At 40.0% G+C, this 21,264-nt stretch overlaps 1 protein-coding gene across 1 annotated transcript in view; it reads left to right on the top strand.

The window, feature by feature from the left end:
* The window catches only part of KCND2 (potassium voltage-gated channel subfamily D member 2), a 286,011-nt gene extending 268,866 nt beyond the window's left edge, over positions 1 to 17,145 (top strand). The window contains exons 4-7 of the mRNA XM_064446725.1: positions 6,203 to 6,301; positions 7,883 to 7,978; positions 12,064 to 12,311; positions 13,914 to 17,145. Of these exons, the coding sequence (XP_064302795.1) occupies positions 6,203 to 6,301; positions 7,883 to 7,978; positions 12,064 to 12,311; positions 13,914 to 14,091 (621 nt within the window). The 3' untranslated portion in view covers positions 14,092 to 17,145. The remainder of the gene's footprint in view (positions 1 to 6,202; positions 6,302 to 7,882; positions 7,979 to 12,063; positions 12,312 to 13,913) is intronic.
* Positions 17,146 to 21,264: the final 4,119 nt, after the last annotated feature.

Below are 21,264 nucleotides of genomic sequence, written 5' to 3'. Positions count from 1 at the left end.
ATCAGGTTTGTTCAAGAGCCATGTGACAATCAGTATATGCATTTATTGAGTTCTGCACAGTCATTCAACATCAGACAATTCCATTTTTTTCTTTTTGGCAAAAAAGATGCTGCACATTAATCCTCAGGAGAAGATGGAAGAGAAAATTTATTTATATACCATCTCATTTTGAATGCATTTTAAAGGAAGCTTCTGCTTCCAACCATGGAAATACATTGTTGTAAAAGAGACCTCAATGTAAACAAAGAAAAGAGATGAAAATAAAATATAAAGAAAAATAATCTGTGCTTATCAGAACATTTGCTTTATGAGATAATAAGGGCCAAAAATCTGAAATATCCTGAAAATAAATAAATAAAAAATCCAGGGCATTCAGGGCAGATCTACTTACAACCTGTAGTCTTACTATGCCTTTTCCACAAGCAGATTTACCACAACCGAGACAGTTTTGAAGTGGAGCTTTTCTCAGCTAGAGACAACTTCAAGAGGCCAAGTTATTTTGGTTGCCCATCAGTGCCTTCAGGTGGCAAAGTAAATGATAGATGTGTTGTGACTAGTCCATGCATAAAGGAAAAGAAAGGTGTGGAAAGGAAAAAGTAAAGGACAGGAAAGGAAGAAGAAAGGTTTAGGTAAGCTTGGGTACTATTTCCTACTCCATATTTGTTAGGTATCAAGGGTTAAGATATGGCTAGACCCTTAAAGTGTCAGATTCACTGGGATGACTGCCAGTATTGGGAATGGAAAAGAGGAGGCATAGCTACGCTCTTGGAACAGGTGTCTGCTCCATCCCAATGTACGACAGCAGCTCTTATTATGACAATGTCCTCCTTGCCCTGAATGAAGCATTCCTTGCTAGACACCTTCCCTGTATTCCATACATCTGTTTTTCTGCATCTTTTGAAGGCAAGAGTCTTGTATCCTCTTAGCCAGCAAGTCCTAAGTGCAGGTCCATCTGCACATTGTTATTCATTACCTGATAACTGAAGGAGCCTTAATTTTAGTTGCCCAGGCACTTTCTCCATAGATTGACTTTGCATGATGCCTCTACAGGACACCCAAGCAACTATCATCAGCTCCAAAACCTGACTGAATATATAAAATTCAACCTGCATCTTTCATGTGAGTATGGTCTTCTACCTTCACATAGCAAAACATATCCTGAAGATTGGCTTGGCTTTATTATTTATTGATCATACATGATGTATTTATCTGACAAGTTATGAATAATCAGTTACAAGATAAATAAAAATAGTTCTAGGATAAATTGCAACAACTGCTTAATAGCACCTGGCAGTCTAGAGCTGAGCATTTGCAGTAGGGAAGCCTGCTAGCCATTATGACTTCTTTAAAGGAGATAGATGGGCTATTAATCTCAGTGGGGTTGCAGAAACAGACATAACTAATAGAATAACTTACCCAAGATCTTTGAATTTAGCACAAAAGCATGTAAAACTTGCTTTTATTGAACAATAATTTGAATAGATCATGAAAGCAAAGCATGACTCAACAAATATATGAACCATATTTAATTCCATATCCATTAATGTACAAAGTAAAGAGCATTTTCTTCTCTAATGCATGCTGGCATCCTATAAACTATTACCAGCTAATCTGAAGTCAATTATTTGCAATTACTGAAAATTAGAAAATCAGAGCATTAAATGTGGGCTTGATTTTTCACTTGAAAACAAAAATACAGGATGGATTTATGAAAGACCAAAGAAAACATGGTGTAAAGGACAATGTGGCTGATTTTTGGACAATTTTGGTCATTGCTTTAGGAGCCACAGTTTTGTGGTTTAACCCTGGTAGGTAGCTAAGCACCACACAGCAACCGACTCCTCCCCCTGCAGGATGGGTGAGAGAATCAAAAGGGTAAAAGTGCAAAAATTCATGGGTGGAGATAAAGGCAGTTTAATAATTTTTTAAAAGGAGGGGAAAAAACCAACAGAGATAGAGGGGGGAGAAAAAAAAACAAACACAAGGGAAAAAAGTGATGCAAAAGAAAACAATTGCTCACACTACCAACCAACGGATACCCAGCCTGTCCCAGAGCCAAGGCAGCCCCTGCCAACCTCCACCCCATCTAGTCTTATTGCTGAGCATGATGTTGTATGGAATGGAAATCCCTTGGGTCAGTGGGGGTCAGCTGTCCTGGCTGTGCCCCCTCCCAGCTTCTTGTGCACCCCCAGCCTGCTCACTGGTGGGGTGGGGTGAGAGGCAGCAAAGGCCTTGACTCTGTGTAAGCACTGCTCAGCAGTAATGAAAATATCCCTGTGCTATCAACACTGTTTACAACACAAATCCAAAACACAGCCCCATACTAGCTACTAGAAAAAAAAGTAACTGTGTCCCAGCCAAAACCAGTACACACAGAATTACTGTGAAGGAATTCTGATCTTTTAATTGTACAAGATCATAAAAAAATACTAACCATAAGGTAAGTAATTAGTAATTTTTGAGGTTTTGATAGTAAGATAGTTATGTAGTCCAGAGAGCAGCAAAAGAGGGACAACAGGAGCAATCTAAGTACTGAATTACCTAGGCTACATAGGCTTCTTGCACAGCAAATTGAAGAGAAGCTCTTGCCAAAAATTATTCCCAGTATCGCGGTAAGCCCTGCCCTAAAGTGTTCCTGATAGAATCTCTCTCTTAACACAGCTGGACAGCTGAGGACATCTCGAGTGTTAAAAGATGGATGTTGTAAATACACCACAGTGCTACATTTAGCACTGTTTAAAACCTTATGAAAATAAATGTGTATGTTTCTAAAACTGGCAGAGCTAGCTGCTGTTGAATAACAGTGAATTCCCTTTGTAAGGTTTCTATAAATGCAGCCATAGACAAGGATCCACCTCCAAGCTGTAAAATTTGAAGCTAGAAGAAAAAAGCGATGCATTCAAAAGAGAAGTGCAGTGCAAATACAAGAGATGTGGTAAGAATTAGAGCTGATCATCAATTTCCTTAGGAAGTTTCAGATGAGATTATTATGGTGGAATTTCATCAGAGTAAGAGAACTGTATTTCAGCTACACTGGTTTTGTCCTAGGCAACATAAAAATCAGCATAACCAAAGTTTCACATTCAGTGGCTAACAGGGAAAACCTCACAGCAACGAAGATAATCTACTGCAGGAGAACTTAATCCTTTCTTTTTTTGCTAGATATTTCATGAAAGGGGAGAGTTAGGAAGGGCTTTGTAATGGTTGAAAGGGGCAGTTATCACTCCCTTTCTGCTGTACACCGCAGAAAATGCAGTTCACAGACCAAAGGAAAATGCAGTTGTTCTGTAATCACAGTTTTCCTGATGTCATCACATCATTTTGGTGTCCTTCATGGGAATTCAATCTCCAGTGCACAGCCCTTCAGATCCTGTGGCTGACATGAGCTTTTAATGATTCCTTGATAGGAAATGTGAGGAGTCACTAGACTACCCAGGCTATAGGCTTTGATATAAACCATGCAGAAGCACTGAAAAGAAATCTTATCACTTTAACAGGTTTGTAAACACCTCCAGTTTCAGGAGTATTTTCTATAAGCTGAAGTATAAGCATGGAAGCCATAATATCTGAGTCCCATCTTGGTAACAGATTTATTGTTTTCTCTTTGGTAAATAATGTAAATTCAAGTCATCTGAATAAGTCTCAGCTAGAAAGATGTAAGCTATTACTTTCCACCTCACAAAAGCTTTCTAAGACACAATAAATTCATATTTGCAAAGCAACTTGGAATCTTTCTATGGAAAGTATGACCGTCATATTATATGTGTTGTAGCATATTGATATTTTAAGATATTCTGATGAACTGTTATATTTTTTATATTTCTTTAATAAATGATGCTGCAACTTAATTACTACTTCAATCACTGAAAGAGAAAATGAATATGCATGCTAAAAGGAAAAGCATAACTAATGTATGTAAAATGTTTGTTAGTTAAATCTAATGAATGTTCCTGTATAAAGAGCACACTGAAAAGCACCACAGTTAAAAAATTTGTGACTGAAATAACTTATTTATGGGACTCCATGCTGCACCCTGCAAAGGCATCTCTAAAGCATCTTAAGCTCCTAAGGCTAAACAGTAGTGCTAAGGGACCTTTAATATATTTATGAACATAACTCACTGCACATGTCCCAGCCTATTCTGCGGTGCAGGTAAAGCTCTTCTCCCAGCCTTCAGCCCATCATGCTGGTGTGGCATCTAAAGAGCTCCACCTTGAAAATAACGTATTTTCTGCCTGCCCAAGGAGATTTTTAATTGTCATCCCTGACGACTCAGCCTTAACCACATCGTTGGCCCTGGATGTGCCGCCAAGGAGCCCGTGTGTGCCCGGAGGGTTGGAGCTGTTGACTGTTTCCCCCACTGGTCAGCTCCTGGGGACCCCAGGCCAGCCCCACACATTGGCCGCTCGGGTGACACTGCAGCCCACCAGGCTGCCCGCGGCTGGTCAGCCGTGGTGCTCAGTGAAAGAGCCCTGACTGGACATCTACCCCAGTTCAGTTTCTGGGGACCCACCCAAGGCGATGGAGTGTGGGGCTGCAGGTGTCCTTTCAGTGCCAACAGGAGGAAGGGGAAGGTAGGAATTCAGCTGTGCAGAGGCACTGTGCAGGTGACCCGCACGCTTTGCTCGTTACCGCTAGAATAAGCTGCATTACCTGCACGGCTGGAGAGGCTGTGCGCACTGAGGAAGGTGACAAACCAACGTGTTACCCTAAAATGGCCAATATATCACCAAATCAGGCAGCAGCCGCTCGTGAGGTTTGTGACTCAGTGATGCACACAGGCACAGCATTAACTTATTTTCTTTCAGAACAATTAAAAGATAATAAATACATGACATATAACATAAGCCAGATTCTAGCCATGCTTGCTGTTAGCTGTCATGAATTTCTTGGCTCACTGTTGAGAAGATGTGTGAGTTCGAGGCTGTGAGTGCAAAGAAGCGTGGTGTTGAGTCATTCCTCATAGTCAGCTAACTATTAATCATGCCAGAGAGACTGGGCGGCTGCAGTGACCAGGCTGCTTCCCTCTATAAGTGTTCAGGGATTCTCAAGCATTTCATGCTGACATTTAATGCCACAGAAATTGGAGGGGGGAGGGGGAATACTCCCTCTATTTTCTGAAAATATCAACAGAGTAATTATCAGATATGAGAATCCCTATTAATATATCAAAGTCAGTTTTTCAAGCTCTTCACTCTGTCTCTTGTGCTTCAGCAGCCATTCAACTCCACATGCTGCTCACCATTTGGCTTTCAGAATCAGAAATCAATGCATGAAGATAAACCCAGACTCCTTCTTACACATATAACCAGCCACAAATATTACAGAACCAGGATGCCATCCTAGAAATTCCATAAAAATTTCTGTTTTCCATATTAATGGTGGAGAGAGTCTTTTCTTCACGTTTTCCCCTAATGTTGGCTTTTAACTGTTGTACAAAAGTCAGTGGATGCAAAGTGTCTTTCACTGAGCCACCTTCTACTCTGGGATGAGAGCCATCTTCTACTCTGGGATGAAAGTCACCTTCACAAGCAATGAAGTTCAGCTGAGAAATCTCAAATCTCTCCCAGCAATCTGATGCCTGAAGTCTCTGAAAAAAAACAGGTTATGGACAGATTATTACCAATCATGACAAGTATTAAGTCTGATTATATCAATAGACATGAAGAGGTAAAAAGGCTTTTAAAAGGCCTGGCAAGCATTCAGGAACTTAGCTGGGAGGCAGCATAAAGAACACTATCATATTCTGCTATTCTAAAATCTTAGAAAGCTCTGAGAAACCAGCTCACAGCAGTTGCAATACTATGTTTTTCTGAACCGTTTCCTCCCCTTTAAAGAGATTTTCACTGCAGGAGCAGCTGAGATGGATGCCCATGTTCCTGATCCGCAAGGCATAATGAGTGGCACAGTTGCAGCAATGCAAAAAAAGGAGGTGGCACTTCCATGCTGATCTGCCTAATCCCTTCTCCAAAATCGTTGTTCTTATTACCTGATGCATGTGAACAAATAAAAACTTCTGTCATTTGCATTTTAAATAGGTAGGCACTTATGATTTGCTCCACCTGGAGGACAGATGCAATGCAACCTTTCAGTGGTTATTTTATTGGTATTCATAAGCAGCTGATTCCAATTAGCAGTTTTAGATAAACAGGATAATGGATACCAGTACAAGTGACACTCTTCTTTTTGTCTGTTTACACAGAAAGCCAGACTTGCTCGAATTCGTGCAGCAAAGAGTGGGAGCGCTAATGCCTACATGCAGAGCAAACGAAATGGCTTACTGAGCAACCAGCTGCAGCAGGTAATGTTTTCATATCCTCCACCTCCAGAGAAACAGCTTAATGACAGCCCAGCGGTAGCTTATTCTATTTATCACCAGGGCAAGTCAGCTTGGGTCTTTAGGCAATGTTATCTTTAAAGGTAGATTAAGGAAGGATAAATTGGACAATTACTATTGTTAAAGGAAGCTAATAAGAGTTGATGACCAGGTATTAAAAGATGAGGGAAATGGCCAGATAGAAATGCTGGATTCAAGGGTAACCCACATTTTTAGAGTTAGAGCATGTAGAAGGCCTCAGTAATACAGTACAGTATTTGTCTCTTAGAAGGTAGGTTGGATTTATCTCATTTGGCTTTAGAGAAGTAGAACATAGGTGACAGAACCAGGCTTCGCTGTCAAGTGAGGGAAAGAGGTAGCTCTGGGGTACCATTTGCACAGAGGGGTGTTGCAGAGTGAAAAGTGTTCCCTGGAAGCCCCTACTTTGCTCTAAGGAGAATCTTGGTGATTACCTCAAACTCATTGAAATCTAATGTTACCTGGAGCAAATTCCCGCCTTACCCCTGCTGAGGAAACCAGGACCAGCAGCGGGAGCCATAGGCAGCAGCTGGAACCGGGATCCACAGCGACCTGTGCCGCTGGAGGCAGCCCCTTGGCTGCTCGGAGCTGTAGCCAGCTGAGAAAGACTGAAGACACAGTGTTTTCTAATCCCTGACATTTTCTGGTATTTAGGCAATTCCCTGAGGGATACAGGAAGGCTTTGATTCCTCTATGCCCGTTCTGTTCACTACGTGTTAAAAAGCCGAATGCTTTAACCTATAGCCAGAAGAGGAGGAAGGGGCTGTCTGTCCGTCCAGTCTAGCACAAACGATGAGCAGTCAGAGCGCTCGCTTCCTCTCCTGCTTGAAAGAACTCAAATCTTTGAACTACAAAAAACAAATGGCTCGATTGCCATGCAGATTTCAAATATCCTAAAGTTGAATTGTAATCTTTCCTATTACCCCACTTCCTCCCCTATTTAGTTTTCTGCTTTCTAGTGAATAATTATGAGAGCAATTAATAAACAGTGGATGCTTTCTACTTAATTCCTCATTCTGTGTCAGTAACATCTGCTATGTGCTTTCCAAACTCAGCAGATTGGGATCACTGACATGAATTTTTGTGTAAGCAGCAATACCACAAATTCTTTAGTGCTATGAAATGATCCCAAGAGGACAACTATGTTTAATTTCCTTTAAATGAGGCACATTCCAAGGAAAAAAATATTTCACTGTCAGTTAAATTTATGATAATTTTAAGTATGCATTGATTCAACATTCAAAGCTTACACATTGATTGCACTTGTAAATTGTACTATTCCACCTATGCATAAAAGACCTAAGATGGAAACATTTAAAAGGAGGTGCAAGGGAAGGAAAGACAATATTTTGATTAAAAAACAAACATGCAAAAGAGCTCAGGTCCAGAATTATTTGGGTTATACTGTGTAGATGAAGCATTGCAGTTACGCTACCATGTACAATCCAGATTAGTTCTGATCAAATATTTGGATAAGAGCCCTCTTGTTCACAAATGAGAATAATACAGTGTTCTATGTATTAACAGTCCTCCAGTGAAGAAGAACAGGCCTTTGTTAGCAAATCTGGCTCTTCGTTTGAAACGCAGCACCACCACCTGCTTCACTGCCTGGAAAAAACTACGGTAAGAAAAGTGAACAGTGTTTTCCTGTAAATTCCACCACCAGTCTAATTTTGAATGTTTTTTAGTATTTCTTCTAATTAATAAACCTTTATATGAAAGCAGTTAACTGAAAAGAAAAGCCATTTAATCTTATTTTAAGGCATTATACCCGTTGCACATAAATTTCAGAGAGCTCCTGGATGAGAGCCTCATCTAGGGTGAAAGATACTGTCACCAGTGAGATGACATCAGTATAGCCAAGCTGTATATATGACCTTCAGTATGGTTTTCATACATTCCATAATGTTATCATTTGCACTTTTCTGCAGTGCAGTTCATAAACCACAATTTGCAATCCTTGCATATTCAATACTTACTCAGTGCAGGCAAAGCAGGTTTTTGCCTGGGCAAAGGCTGGGCTTTTGTACAGGGAGAGCTGCTGAGTGTTTCCTCGGACGTGAATGCAGTTCTCACTGAAGTGACTCTAAAAGAGGATCCCCAGGCATCCTAGTTTGAAACTTCAAGTGCTTCATCCAGATGCAGGTGCAAAGCTTCAAAGTCTTTTGGCTTCAGTTTAGACACTGAGATCCCTGTAGAAATCACTGATGTAATTCGTAACAGCCCAAATACGCTCATCTAGACTTGAAACTCCCTATAAGTCAGAAGGACTACTTATGTGCTCTCTATATTTTTCCCCGGTCAATACCTGAATAATTATACAGCCATAAAGGATAGTAAACTATAGCAGAATTATGATTCAGTAATAACTAAGTACCATGTTTACTAATAGCAATTTTCTGGACAGACAACATCACAGCAATAACTCTAATCATCCCTAAATTCACATTGTTTCCCCTTTTATAATTTCCTAAGGAAACTAAGAACATAAATATTAGTTTTATTGAATTTAATCTTTGTAGATTTTGGAATATCACATAGGATGTGCTAAAACTATCTCCCTGTATTTTTAATCTTTGTGGGGGTTATATTGTTATGTAGAATTTACCTTATATTGTAGGTAAGTTGGTCAACATCCATTAAATTACCATTTACAAATGTAGTTCTATAAGTTAAAAAAATTATAAATTAATATAAATAATATATAAATACAAAATTATAAATAAAAATTATATGGTTTCTCTTCATTTTGTATAGAGGAACTTTGTTATTTTGTCATACCTTTATAGTCTAGTTTTAGATTTCCATTAAAAGACCCAGCGATGCTTCTGCTATATTTGATAGAGATAAATGTGAAAATCTTTCTGTTCTTTCTCAGAAAAGAAGAGATTAAAAAGTTTTCCCACAACAGTCATTGCTATATTAAAATATACTATGGATGGATGGATGGATGGATGGATGGATGGATGGATGGATGGATGGATGGATGGATGGATAGAAAAAATTAATTTTCTCCTTTCGACAGCATTTCTTTGTAAATAGAATGGCCCGGTTGTTACATCACTGAGATAGTAATATGTCATCCCACAGGTGCTTATGTCTTCTCCATTCTTACTTCTGGAGTATTCATTTTTATATAATGTTCTGCAGGACAAAATCTCTTGCTTCCTATTGAGGGTGCAGTGTGGTTTCTTTGCCAAGATTCAGGCTAGGTCCTTCTGGAACATTTCTGAGATACTTTGTACTAGAACCTGATAATAGCGATCTGCCTTAAAAATCTTTCCACAGTTGAACATTACAAACATATTTAAAAACCCTAGTAGTAGCCACAGGTCTTGTCAAACTGTCACAGAAATCATGGAAAAAAAATTCTTTTAATTCGGTGGGAGCTGGATTCAACTCCCAAAGTTTCACATTCCCTCTAACCATAATAGTGGAACATGTAAACCTATTTTTTTTCTTTTTTTTTTTTTTTTTTTTTAAGCAAAGAATAAGTCTGTAAAACACGTATTATCTTGTTTTCTAAATTTGCATAGAATCTACTTTCTTTTTTCATTATTTGTTGGGTCCTGCTACTGGTCTTGATGTACACATGACATATGAGCACAAAAATGTGTGCAGGAGTTCCAAGTTGTATTCTGCAACTGCCTGGTCAGATCATGCATTCCTAAAATTTTAGTGGGAACTTGAAATTTTGGGCCCTCAGCTTGTGAAATCTGGCAAGTTGCTGGTTCATGGTATAACAGCAAAAGTGAGGTGCCCTCTTAGCCTCACCTCATCCTTTGAAATATCGTTTGGTATAAGCATCAGTCCAGATGATACTAAGCAAGGGCATATTTCCTCTTTTCTGGAACTTTGAATTCAATAGAATAAGATCTCTTTCACTCTAAAAAATGCAGTCTAGGCAATGTTATGGAATTCTGTGAAAATTACATTAATGATGAAAATAATTGCAATGAAAGTTATATTTTACAGGCTACTTTTAGCTGATTTAAGAACAGTTAATTCATAAGTATAATCAAATATATTAACTTGAGACATTATATAATTTCAAAATGTTTCCAGTCTATATGAAAAATTCACTTAATAACCCTCTTTAATGGACCCTACAAATTGAATTGAGTTGAATTGAATTTACTTGGTTGCTCCATAAAAGTTCGAGGAAGGACAAAATTACTTTTAATTGGAAAACTAACAGAGTTCTTGGCAAACATACTGCAAGGCACTGAATGTAATCTAAAGATGGTGATTTCTCTCTGAATTTTATGTCCATTGCGTGATCACATTCAAAATCTTGATCGTGACTGACATAAGCCTTATAGAAGTCAATTTTAAAGCAAGTTTTCTTTCCATATCTCTTGAAATTGGCAATCTTCAACACCACTCATTTCCACACAAACTTACGTCTGAGTGAAGAACAGAAGAAATGGAAATTAAAATAACATGCCTATAAAGGTATTTCCATTTGTCGCAAACACTTGGCTACAGTTGTTATTCTCTTTACTTTGTTCATATATTTTATACTAGCACTGTACTGTAATTCTCCTGGAAAACATGGGCACCCTTCCAATTAGTGCATCGTTTTTTAGGGTGAAAAATAGTATTTCTCATTTTAATCCACAAAGGCACAGCAGGCTAACAAACTTTAAGTGAATGAGACTGGGTAGAGTGTAGAACAACCCAGAATATGCTCCCTAAACCTTTCCTAGGATATGCAGACTGATTCCAGCAGTAACTGGAAAGATATTTTCTTTTTAAAGGAGGCTTTCTCAGACTTTGCATGAACATATCTTAGTCTCCGCTTAGCTTAGTTTGCGCTGCCACTTTAAAACAACTGTAGAAAGTTCTCACCCGCCCCATAAGCAACACCACTATTTCACACCCTTTTGCACACAAAGATAATGTGGAAATCACGGCTATGTGTGAAACTCTCCCTAATCACCTACTGAGTCAACGTAAACCAGCCGTTTGCTTGGATTTGGGTTCAGATTCAGCTCTATGACAACCCTATCAGGTTACCGTCTATGCTGGGATTAAGCAAAGATTGCATGAATAAAGACTACTTCATTTAACTAAATGCTTAGTCTTCTAAACTGCTTTCAATACATCCATCTACAGTAAGAAAGAACTTTTTGGATGCTTTTAAATAACTGTCTCATCTCCTCTAATCAAAACTTCTATTTAATTGAATCCTTTTCTTTTACATAGATGCTGATTTCAGATCCTGATTTCTAACATGTAACTCAACAGGAAGCTTTATAAACTCATCTGGAAAATATTTATGACTTTTATTTTATTATAGTTCAATACAATAAATCTTATTTATTTCCAGATGACATTCAGAGCATTTACATAAACACCACTTGCATTTTTATTAATAAACATAATCCCCTATTTTGTGGCACTTCATAGATTATACAGATATTTATAATGCAAACCACATTACAATCAGGTGCTATTTTACAAAATAATTTGGATTAACGTTTTCTTATTTAGAGCTCTGAGCATTTTGTTCCAGCGTTTACATTTGTGTTGGTATTCAGCCCAGGCTAATATGGGCTAAACACCATAATAAAGAATAAGCTGTCTAACTTCCCCGGTTTATTCAGTTGCATCAATTTAAGCCTTTAAACAATCGTGATTATTATGTTCACTTTCATTATCTTTCTGCATGTGCTTTGTCCTTTTGTTGGATTCCTCTGGGCTAGAATCACGAGTTTGTGGATGAGCAAGTCTATGAAGAGAGCTGTATGGAGGTTTCCACGGTCAATAGACCCCCCAGCCACAGCCCCTCTCTCTCATCTCAACAAGGTGTTACCAGCACTTGCTGCTCACGAAGACATAAAAAGACTTACCGCATCCCAAACACCACCATCACTGGCAGCCGTCCAGGCAGCGTACAAGAGCTCAGCACCATCCAGATCAGATGTGTGGAGAGGACGCCTCTGTCTAACAGGTACTTCACATGCATCAGCGCACGGAGAGCTGAAGCCCCTTTCTTCATTAGAGGAGAGATGTAGAGGTGTTGTGGCCTCTGCAGGCAGGCTGTGAGGCTAAAGATGACAGTCAAATAGTCATCCAAAAACGGGTACTAGTACTGACGCATCCTGCACTTAATTTGCTCCAGGCTTAATCCAAGATAGCAGAATAGTCTCTCTACATCCATTTCTGCCCGCTCACGCCCTCCGCACAAACTACCGTGTAAAATCTGCAGCAAATAGCATCCAGGGACCCCAAATTAAATAAAGCACCAAATATTATACGCCATGGACAAACACAAAACAAGAAAAATTTAGCATAGAAAAATGTGCAATTCATATATGAGACAAGCAAGTGGGAAGAGAAAGAATGATCTGTCCCTGCTGTTTCTACTGGTTTGGTTCAGAGGCACAGGACAAATGAGACTTCCTCGCATTTCCACAAAGCAGTGAAATAAAACAGATTCCCAGAGTTGTAAGTGTAATAGTCATACAAAAGAGTCTTCTAAATAAAAAATATGAAATGGATAAGAAAAACGTATTTCCTAGGTTGAGGTGTTATTAAAAAAGCGAGGAAAGTGCAGTTGAAGAGTTTGTAACTTACTGAACATCTTTCTACTCTCACAAGTCAACCATTTGGCTTTCAGGTATATCCAAACACCACCTCTGAAAACAGTCTCAGGAGACACAGAAGTGTTTTCTATTGAACTCAAACATGCCACCATTTTAAAAAGAAGTGTTTTCGGCACTAGTTGCTATAGAGATCGTTTTGTTAAGTTACATTTTGAGTAGCTTGCTTTGTGTAGTTACTAGGTTTGGATTTCACTTCCATGAATAATCCAGCCGCTTGTAGCCACTGAAGTTTTTCAGATGTTGAGCAAGGAGACCTCCCGGCCAGCACAAAGCTCCAATCTGTCTTAGGTTTTCAGGAAATATTCTGCCTGGATCCATCCTTTCTCTGCTAGGGGACTTTCCTGCTCCGTACTTCCAGTCACAGAGTATGTAAAAACATAAAGCACCAGCTTTGTGGTAAAAATACCAAGCTAAAAGCACAAGGACAAAATGCCAGTCTCACCTCAAAACAGTGGGAGTTTTACAAGTTTCTTATGATGCTGAGGTGTTGCAGCAACTCCAGAAACACCTTAACCTCTATTAGTGCATATAGCACTGTGTCTTGAGGATACATAATATACAAAATGTTCTTAAATAAGCATGGCATAGGGGAATCGTTAGGGAACTGGGACTACCACTTAGTTTCCGCTTTGCTGAGTCATTTGGCTGTGTGAAGTTTGCTCCCCAAGGAGCAGCTCAAACACTTCCCCTGCTCAGAAACATTTAGCTGATGAGCCCAGAAACTTTTAGAAGTGCTGAAACGGTGGGAAGGAAGGGAGAAAGGGGGCCTGTCCGTGGACATAGCCACGGGCCCCTGCTGCCAAGGCGCAAGGTGGTGGGGTGGTGCTGCTTTGAGCTCTCTAACAGGGCAGGATGGAGGTGGCCAGCTGAGGGAGTGGAATCAGGCGCATGAGAGGTTTGCAGCACATGGGCTTTCTTTCTTCATGGATTTTTGTTTCTTCCTCCAGCCGTTCCAGCTTAAATGCCAAAGTGGAAGAGTGCGTTAAACTAAACTGTGAGCAGCCTTACGTCACTACAGCAATAATTAGCATCCCGACACCTCCAGTCACCACACCTGAAGGAGATGATAGGCCAGAGTCTCCCGAGTATTCGGGAGGAAACATTGTCAGAGTATCTGCTTTATAAAAGAAGGAATTATTTATAAATTAGCATAAAGACCACTTGCAAGCTGAGCTCGAGCAGAGAGAAATGAGTCGCAAGGAATGAGAGCTGACAAAGACAACGCCCCTTGACGTGTGCGCCAGCGGCCGCAGACCAAGAGGTTCAGGAGAAACAAAACACATTGTGGGGTTTCGGTGTCGTAGCGTGTGAACCAAAAGGAGTTTCTTACCCCTTGTCTGAACTGACACGCGGTGGAATCTTCTGTGACCATCCTGACTTACTATATGAGCACAATGAAATGTCCCCATTGATGCTTCTTCTTATCATGAGAGCTCTTTTTAGAAAAAAAAAAAAAAAAAGCAAAACAAAAAATAGAAACAAACCTGTGTTCCTGCTGAATGCAAAAGGAGAAACATTTTGATAACATGTCTTTTTTTTTTCCTGTTAATAAACCACAAACTTGTTGAGAAACTATCAAAAAACGAAAGAAAAAAAATGCTCATATGAAATATGTTTGTACTGACTGAAAGAACGACAACCATAATGCATGCTGAAATTATTTGGAGCTGTGATCTCAGTTTACTTTTGTTGTTTTTCAGATTAGGCATGATAAAATATTACTGTAGAAAGGGGCATTTCCGTGCACTTACAACAAGCTGATTGTTAATGTTCCATGGTAGTTGTACAAATAACTTCCCTTTGAAAAATGCAGTATTTCTTATTCAAACACTCATTAGTGAACTACAGGTGTTCAGTTAGTTCAATATTTACTATTGTTTTATCTTGCTTCCTAGATACTGTTACAACTGCAATAAGTCATTGTACACCTGTTGTATCAGGAATCAGGATTTGGGTTTTTTTAAGGTATTTTACACAACTTCATCTACACTATAAACTTCTAATGGCAAGCATTTAAATAATCTTACAGCCAAACCATGCACCACGAATGCGCTCTTCAGTCATTGCTCTTTTTGTCCACTGTCCTCTATTTCTATGACAGTTTGTTGTCCACTCCAACATTACCATCCTATTTGGGATTTCAAGGCTACTGGTGAATCAACACAGTCTTTTCTTTCTTCCATAGACATCCTTGTATACTTCTGTATTTTCAGAACCTTTGTCCTCTTGTCCCAGTGTACTCTTGCAGGATTTATCTAGCTGAATTAAAATTACAATGTTTTAGGGATCAGCTAACATTTACCTCCAAACCTTCCTTGTTGACATTCTGCAGCATCCAGAGTATTGGCTATGCTAGAAGATGCCGAAAGATATTAGATAAAAAAGATAGCTGAATTCTTTTTGTAATTATCTGTAAACTTGCATCCTAAAATTTGAGACTTTATATTGTGTGAGGATATTTAATTACCTAAGAACACTGATAGAATAATGGATTGGGTCCCAAAGCTATAGGAATATAATTTATTTCAACTGGAATTTACCCACATGGACAGACCTAAAAGCTAATATGAATGCTCTACTAATCAAGGCTTTTTGGCTTCATTCTAAAAGACATTGATGTTACCAGAAACCTTTCTTATAAAAAGTGTCATTTTTCTTCACGAGAGTACATTAGGAGAGGTACCATAATGCTTCCTATACACATGACATACCATAGATGCTATACATCAAATATACATGGAATATGTGCATATCAATACATACATATATACATCAGAACACTGGATCAGAAATAATTGCATGTCTGCAAAATAAAATAGGCATATAAATCAAAAGGCTCAATGCATTAGATGCCATTAAAATAAATGATTAACACAGTTACTTAATAGTTTGAATAGTGTATGTTTCAGTACAGTATTTGCTAGCATTCTACTGACCTGAAAATTTAGATTAAAATACCCCCTAAAAACTGAAACTTGCAGATGATACACTTTTTACTGCACAGAAATACTGGTCTTTCTCTCTACCTGTCAACAGAGATTGAAGAGTAGATGGTGGACTATCATGCTACAGTATGTACAGCAAAATACAAAAATATCACATATGAGAATTAAACTGCAGTTAAAAGGAGTACATAATGTCTACATTACTCTTTTATCCTATCATTGACCTGTTCGGAAGCTTGGTTAATTTGCAATTGACTTCCCACATTTTCTGCAAATCAGAGTAACTTACTCACTGTAAACTGAGCTACATTTCTTCCAAATCTTAACGGAGAGCAGAAGCACAGGCTGTCCTCTGACCCAGAGGGACGCTCCTTCTGAGGAACTCTGCTGAGGTCGATTACCTGACATTGCTCTCCTCTCTTCGACCCTGTTGGAAAATTGCAGATGATCTGCTGAAGCTGGTGGTTTATGTGCATTTTAATGGGGTTTAAAGGAGAGGCAGAATGGCCCCAGTGTTTTTACTTGCATCCTACTTCTACCCACGGTCGCCCATACAAAAAATGGCTTGGTCCCCACCTTCTGGCAAACAGTTATTGGTATAAAAACTGCCTTGATGTTAGCAATCTGCAACAACTTCTTTATGCCACATGGTACTTTTTGACTAGTTATATCAGGTAAATAATGCAAAAAGGCAGGTACTAAGCCCAGTTTGGGACAGACTACATACAACCCAGGAAACCTACTGACTCCATCAGGTCATGCATCTTTTAAAATCTCTTTATTCTCCTTTTCATATGGACTACAAAGAACACACTACAGCAATACACTTGCGTAACAGTTAGACCCCTGAAGCAACTTGTACTTTCATTTTTAAAATGCAGCTTAAGGAATAATTTAGTATGATTTTGCAGAATTCCAGTCCTGTCTCCTATTTCCATATGTCCCATGCAAAATCATCGATTTAGTCTGAATTTGGGAAATACACATTCTTTTGGTGTTTTAGGTGATTTAAATGCTGTTTTGGTAGTGAATGACTGTTGATGACTGTGTAAAATGCATCTGTACTGTACATGAAATGTAATTATTTCTGTGTATCATACAAAGAAACCGAGGTTGTTTTGACAATTTTGTTTGACAGTCATATATCGTATTTCAGAAGGCAGCATAATACACGCATTATGCTGAATAAATAGACATTTGAGGAATACTTAAATAAAACATCTGCATGCTTGAATGGGTCAATCTGGTTTTGCAATAACTTATTCATGGAACTATTTTTTTCCTAATAAGATTGAAGGAACACTACATTTCAGGGCAACAAATGTCCCTGACACCAATTCCAGGCAAGCCATGACTGCATCTAAACCATACCAGAGTCACCAAGACCAGGATGCCACAGCTCTGTAACAGAGCTGCCCTCCTCTTGTGTGAGTGGCCATCACCTTTCCCATCCCAGCCTGCAGCAGCAGAGAAAACTGGGGCATTAAATTATTTCCAGCAAGATGAACTCCACCCCTCTATCTGTACTTTTCAAAAAGTATCTTCTAGGTTTTCAATACATCCAGACACACTGCTTTGCTGAACCTCCCAGGCTGCAGAGCCACCCCAAACCCGGTATTAAATTCTCTTGATAAAATATTAGCGCACAGACGAGATCAAACTCCTCCTGTAGTATAACAGCGGGTAACAACACTCTGTATCACTTACAGAGCACGACTGGCAGCGCAGATGATGCTGCCAGCTGCGTGTACCATAGCACCGGCACGCGTGAAGGCTGCCTCTGCCAGGAGCTCACTGCTCTGTCGGGGGGGAAAGAGGTAAAGGTAATACCTGCCTGTGAACTGTCCCAGAGCATTTTTAAGGAGAACAACTGTACTCCTGTAAAATGGCTACCAGAGACAAACTGGAAGCATATGCTTTACATTTTAAGGTTTTGGATATACCCGCTGTGGAAACACACGGACTGCTGAGAGAAAGCTTTCGCAGCCGAGATCACGATGCAACCTCAGATGCTCCAGGGAGAGGGGTGGCTTCCAGAGAGGAAACTGGTCTGGAGGAGGATGCATTAGTGAAATCACAAAATCATAAAGTTTTGGGCAGGGAGGGTGCCTAGGAGGTCATATGCTCTCTTTCCTGCATCTGGGGCCCACCAGCACTTTATTTTCCCATTGATTATGGAAATATCTGAAGATTTTCAGGTCTTCTGGGACAGCAATCAGCTGACAGGGTATGTAAACGTGCAGATGAAAGAGCAATCAGGAGCAAACAACGTATTTAGACTGCGGTTATCTAACTGTAAATCTAGCTATCTACTTCTAAGGTACCTATTTTATAGTATCTATGTACAAGAAACTATTGAAGGGGGAGGCACTGAATAAAAAGCAAGCAGATGCATAAAAATTCTGAAGTATTTAGGACATCCCAATTTTTTTTTAAACGAATGTAGTCAACCATACACGAGTTTTAAAGTTTTAGATACAATCTCACTTCAATAATAGCAATTCATATGAATTAAATGTAATGCTTTTGTGGTAAAAACTTCAAAAACTATTTGAAAATCACTGTATCCATCATATTTAACTGTACGGTCGCTGTGACCAACAGCCAGTCTTTTTATAATTTCCCTTATATTTACAGGTTGCTTTTACAAAATGAACTGTTATAAAGAACAGAAAACGTAGCTAAATTTCCTTCTCATACAACCTTGTCATACAACCTGCTGGAAAATGAATCAATACCTTGTCCAAAGACCAGGAATAGTGAATTTTGCCTCCTAAAAGCACCCCCATACTCCCAAGTCACGACTGCATGGTGCAAATCTTACCCAGCCCCAAAGCTACAGGCACAGCCCCACGGACTCAGGGTGATTCACTGGGCTGGATGGAAACACCCAGTGCAGGTGGGGGACGACCCCTTTTCCAACACAGTTGCTCTCCTTGACACTAAGCCACCTGAGAAAACCATTAAGGAGCAGCGCCATAGTTGTTTGTTGCAACAAGATTTGGCTCATTACAGTTTATGCTGCAGAGAAGAAAGAACACACCACCCTTCTTCAGGTACTCCTGCAAAACTGAGGGGAAGAGGAAATAAAAGGACGAAGCAGTTTTCACTGCTGCAAGTATCTCTAAATGTTCCCTTCTTGCCAAGAAGCCTCTCTCCTATGTATATCCTGAAGCACTACAGGAAAAGAACAGACTCACAGCAGCCTAGTCAATCAATTTTAAGGCTCTTTGAACAAGCCCTAGAAAAACAGACACCTCATAGCCTGAGCACAACGGAAGAAAAAAGTTTTAAAGCATTCCAATTTACAGCTAAGACCTATTTCAGCAAAAGTGGTTAGATACTCAAAACAGGATTCTTTCCCAGAATACTTACCAGTAGTCCTTACTAGGGAAGGGAATACTTTTATCATTCCTGACATGTGGGTCTTTCCCCTGATGAAACCAGCCCCCTTCTGACCACAGATTGGCCCAGGATTTGAATAGCCAAGCCCACGTGAGGTTACCCTGACCACAGATGCTCACTGTCGTGGGCATCCACAAACACTGGTCTGGGAGGCTGGTCCTATATCAAAGGAGCCCTACCCCAAACAATCTTTGAATGAGGGAACCAGCACCAAATCAGTTTCAGAGAAGTGCTACCTCAAACCCATCTCCTGGATTTATCACCTCCTGGACCTAGAGTCTCTTGGTTTAGCTGTGATATGAGAAATCCCCTTCACTGTTTGAGCTGAACAAGAGGCAATGAGCTGCTTTACTGAAAAACTGCGCAGATCCCAGGGACAACCGCAGATCCTGCCCTTCTGGAGCCTGGTGTTTCTCAGCGTGTCCTTAATACCTTGCTTGCTTTTTACTCCAACGACTGGCAGCCCCCACGAGGACCATACAAGTACCTCCGCCACTTGTTACACCCCTGTAGGAGCAACCCTGGGCTTAACCAAGGATGGCGTATCAATCCCCACCCCCACCACAGAAGCCAGGGATGATTTGCCACTGTGCAGCTCTAACCTCTTTTCTCAGACTAACATCTGGGGTGCATAAATGCCATTCCTCAGTGCCTAGGAAGAGGACCACTACAAGACAATGTCCAAATGTTTTTGGATTTAAGGAGTCCCGAACAAGGGACTCCACCACATGAACATTCCTCTAGAAGGGAGGAACCTTTGCCCTGAGCCTGTCCCAGCAAGCACACTGGCTCACCCATTCAGACAGCTGTATTCGTGCTCCTAGAATAACCTGACTACACCTAATGAAGTGCTTCCTCACCACTGGGAAGCCTAAAACCAAACGACCTGGGCTGTCAGTATCTCTAGTTCCAGCTGTGGACTTCTCAACCGATCTCCCTTAGCCCAGCTTTCCATATTTGTTCCTTCATGAGCTCAAACCCAGACATGAGAAGATACACAGGCAACCTCACCGGTAGCCTGGGCAGTCCTCCCATTGGAGCACACGGGATAGCTGGAGCATGGCTAAGGGAGCTTCCACGGACACTCCTTGGGTAAAACTTTAAGTGGCCAGATTTCCTGGACAAAGGGCAGGACTTTTTCCTACCCTTTATTACATTACTTAGGGTGAAATTCCCTACATTCAGCTATAATCCACCGCTGTAATCCACAGCTGAACGTAGCAGTGTGCACGTAATCCATACAATCCACAGTCAAAACATCTCCCAATTTTTCTTTTTTCTTTTTTTTTTTTTAATTTAAAAAAACCCACACCAAACAAACGGGAAAAAAAACCAACAACAGCTCAATCCACTGTGTAGCATCACAGGTCTCTGTAGTGCTCCAAAGTCAGCCTGGATGGAGACCAGCTCTATAGACACCTGCTCTTTTTCTACACAGAAACCTCACCCGTAGCCTGGGCACCTTTTCTGCAGCTAAGTGATGGGAAGGGTGAAGTCTGCGATAACACTGGGCACAAGGCTTCCCAAACAGTGCATGAGAAAGTATTTCTGACAAAGATACTCTAAGCAAAATTTTGAGAAAGTCCATCCTTTAGCCTTTTTCTTACCTCCCAAAATAAATATTAGCATTTCTGTAGGAGAGGTACAAAACTAGAAGGGCAATCTTGCTCTCAGTAGTACCTGTGAAATAATTACACCCACGTGTAGACTGCTAAAAAAACAACCAACATCCCACACAACTGAAGAGCTTAATTTCATGAGCCCTTAAGATGCTTTCTGAGAAGCAATAAAAGAACAAAATGAAATTTACAATTCAGTTTCTCCACGACACAATAAGTGGAATGGGTAAAGACATGTCAAATTAACTCACACCAGCAAGACCACCCTCCCAACTCCCACCCAAAGCATTCACCCTCTAGGACTTCAAAATAAAAAAGCCATTATGGAA

Source organism: Phalacrocorax carbo, chromosome 1 (assembly GCF_963921805.1).
Source record: "Phalacrocorax carbo chromosome 1, bPhaCar2.1, whole genome shotgun sequence".
Taxonomy (NCBI): Eukaryota; Metazoa; Chordata; class Aves; order Suliformes; family Phalacrocoracidae; genus Phalacrocorax; species Phalacrocorax carbo.
The sequence above is the reverse complement of the archived record's forward strand: the minus strand, read 5'-3'. Positions and strand labels throughout refer to the sequence as shown.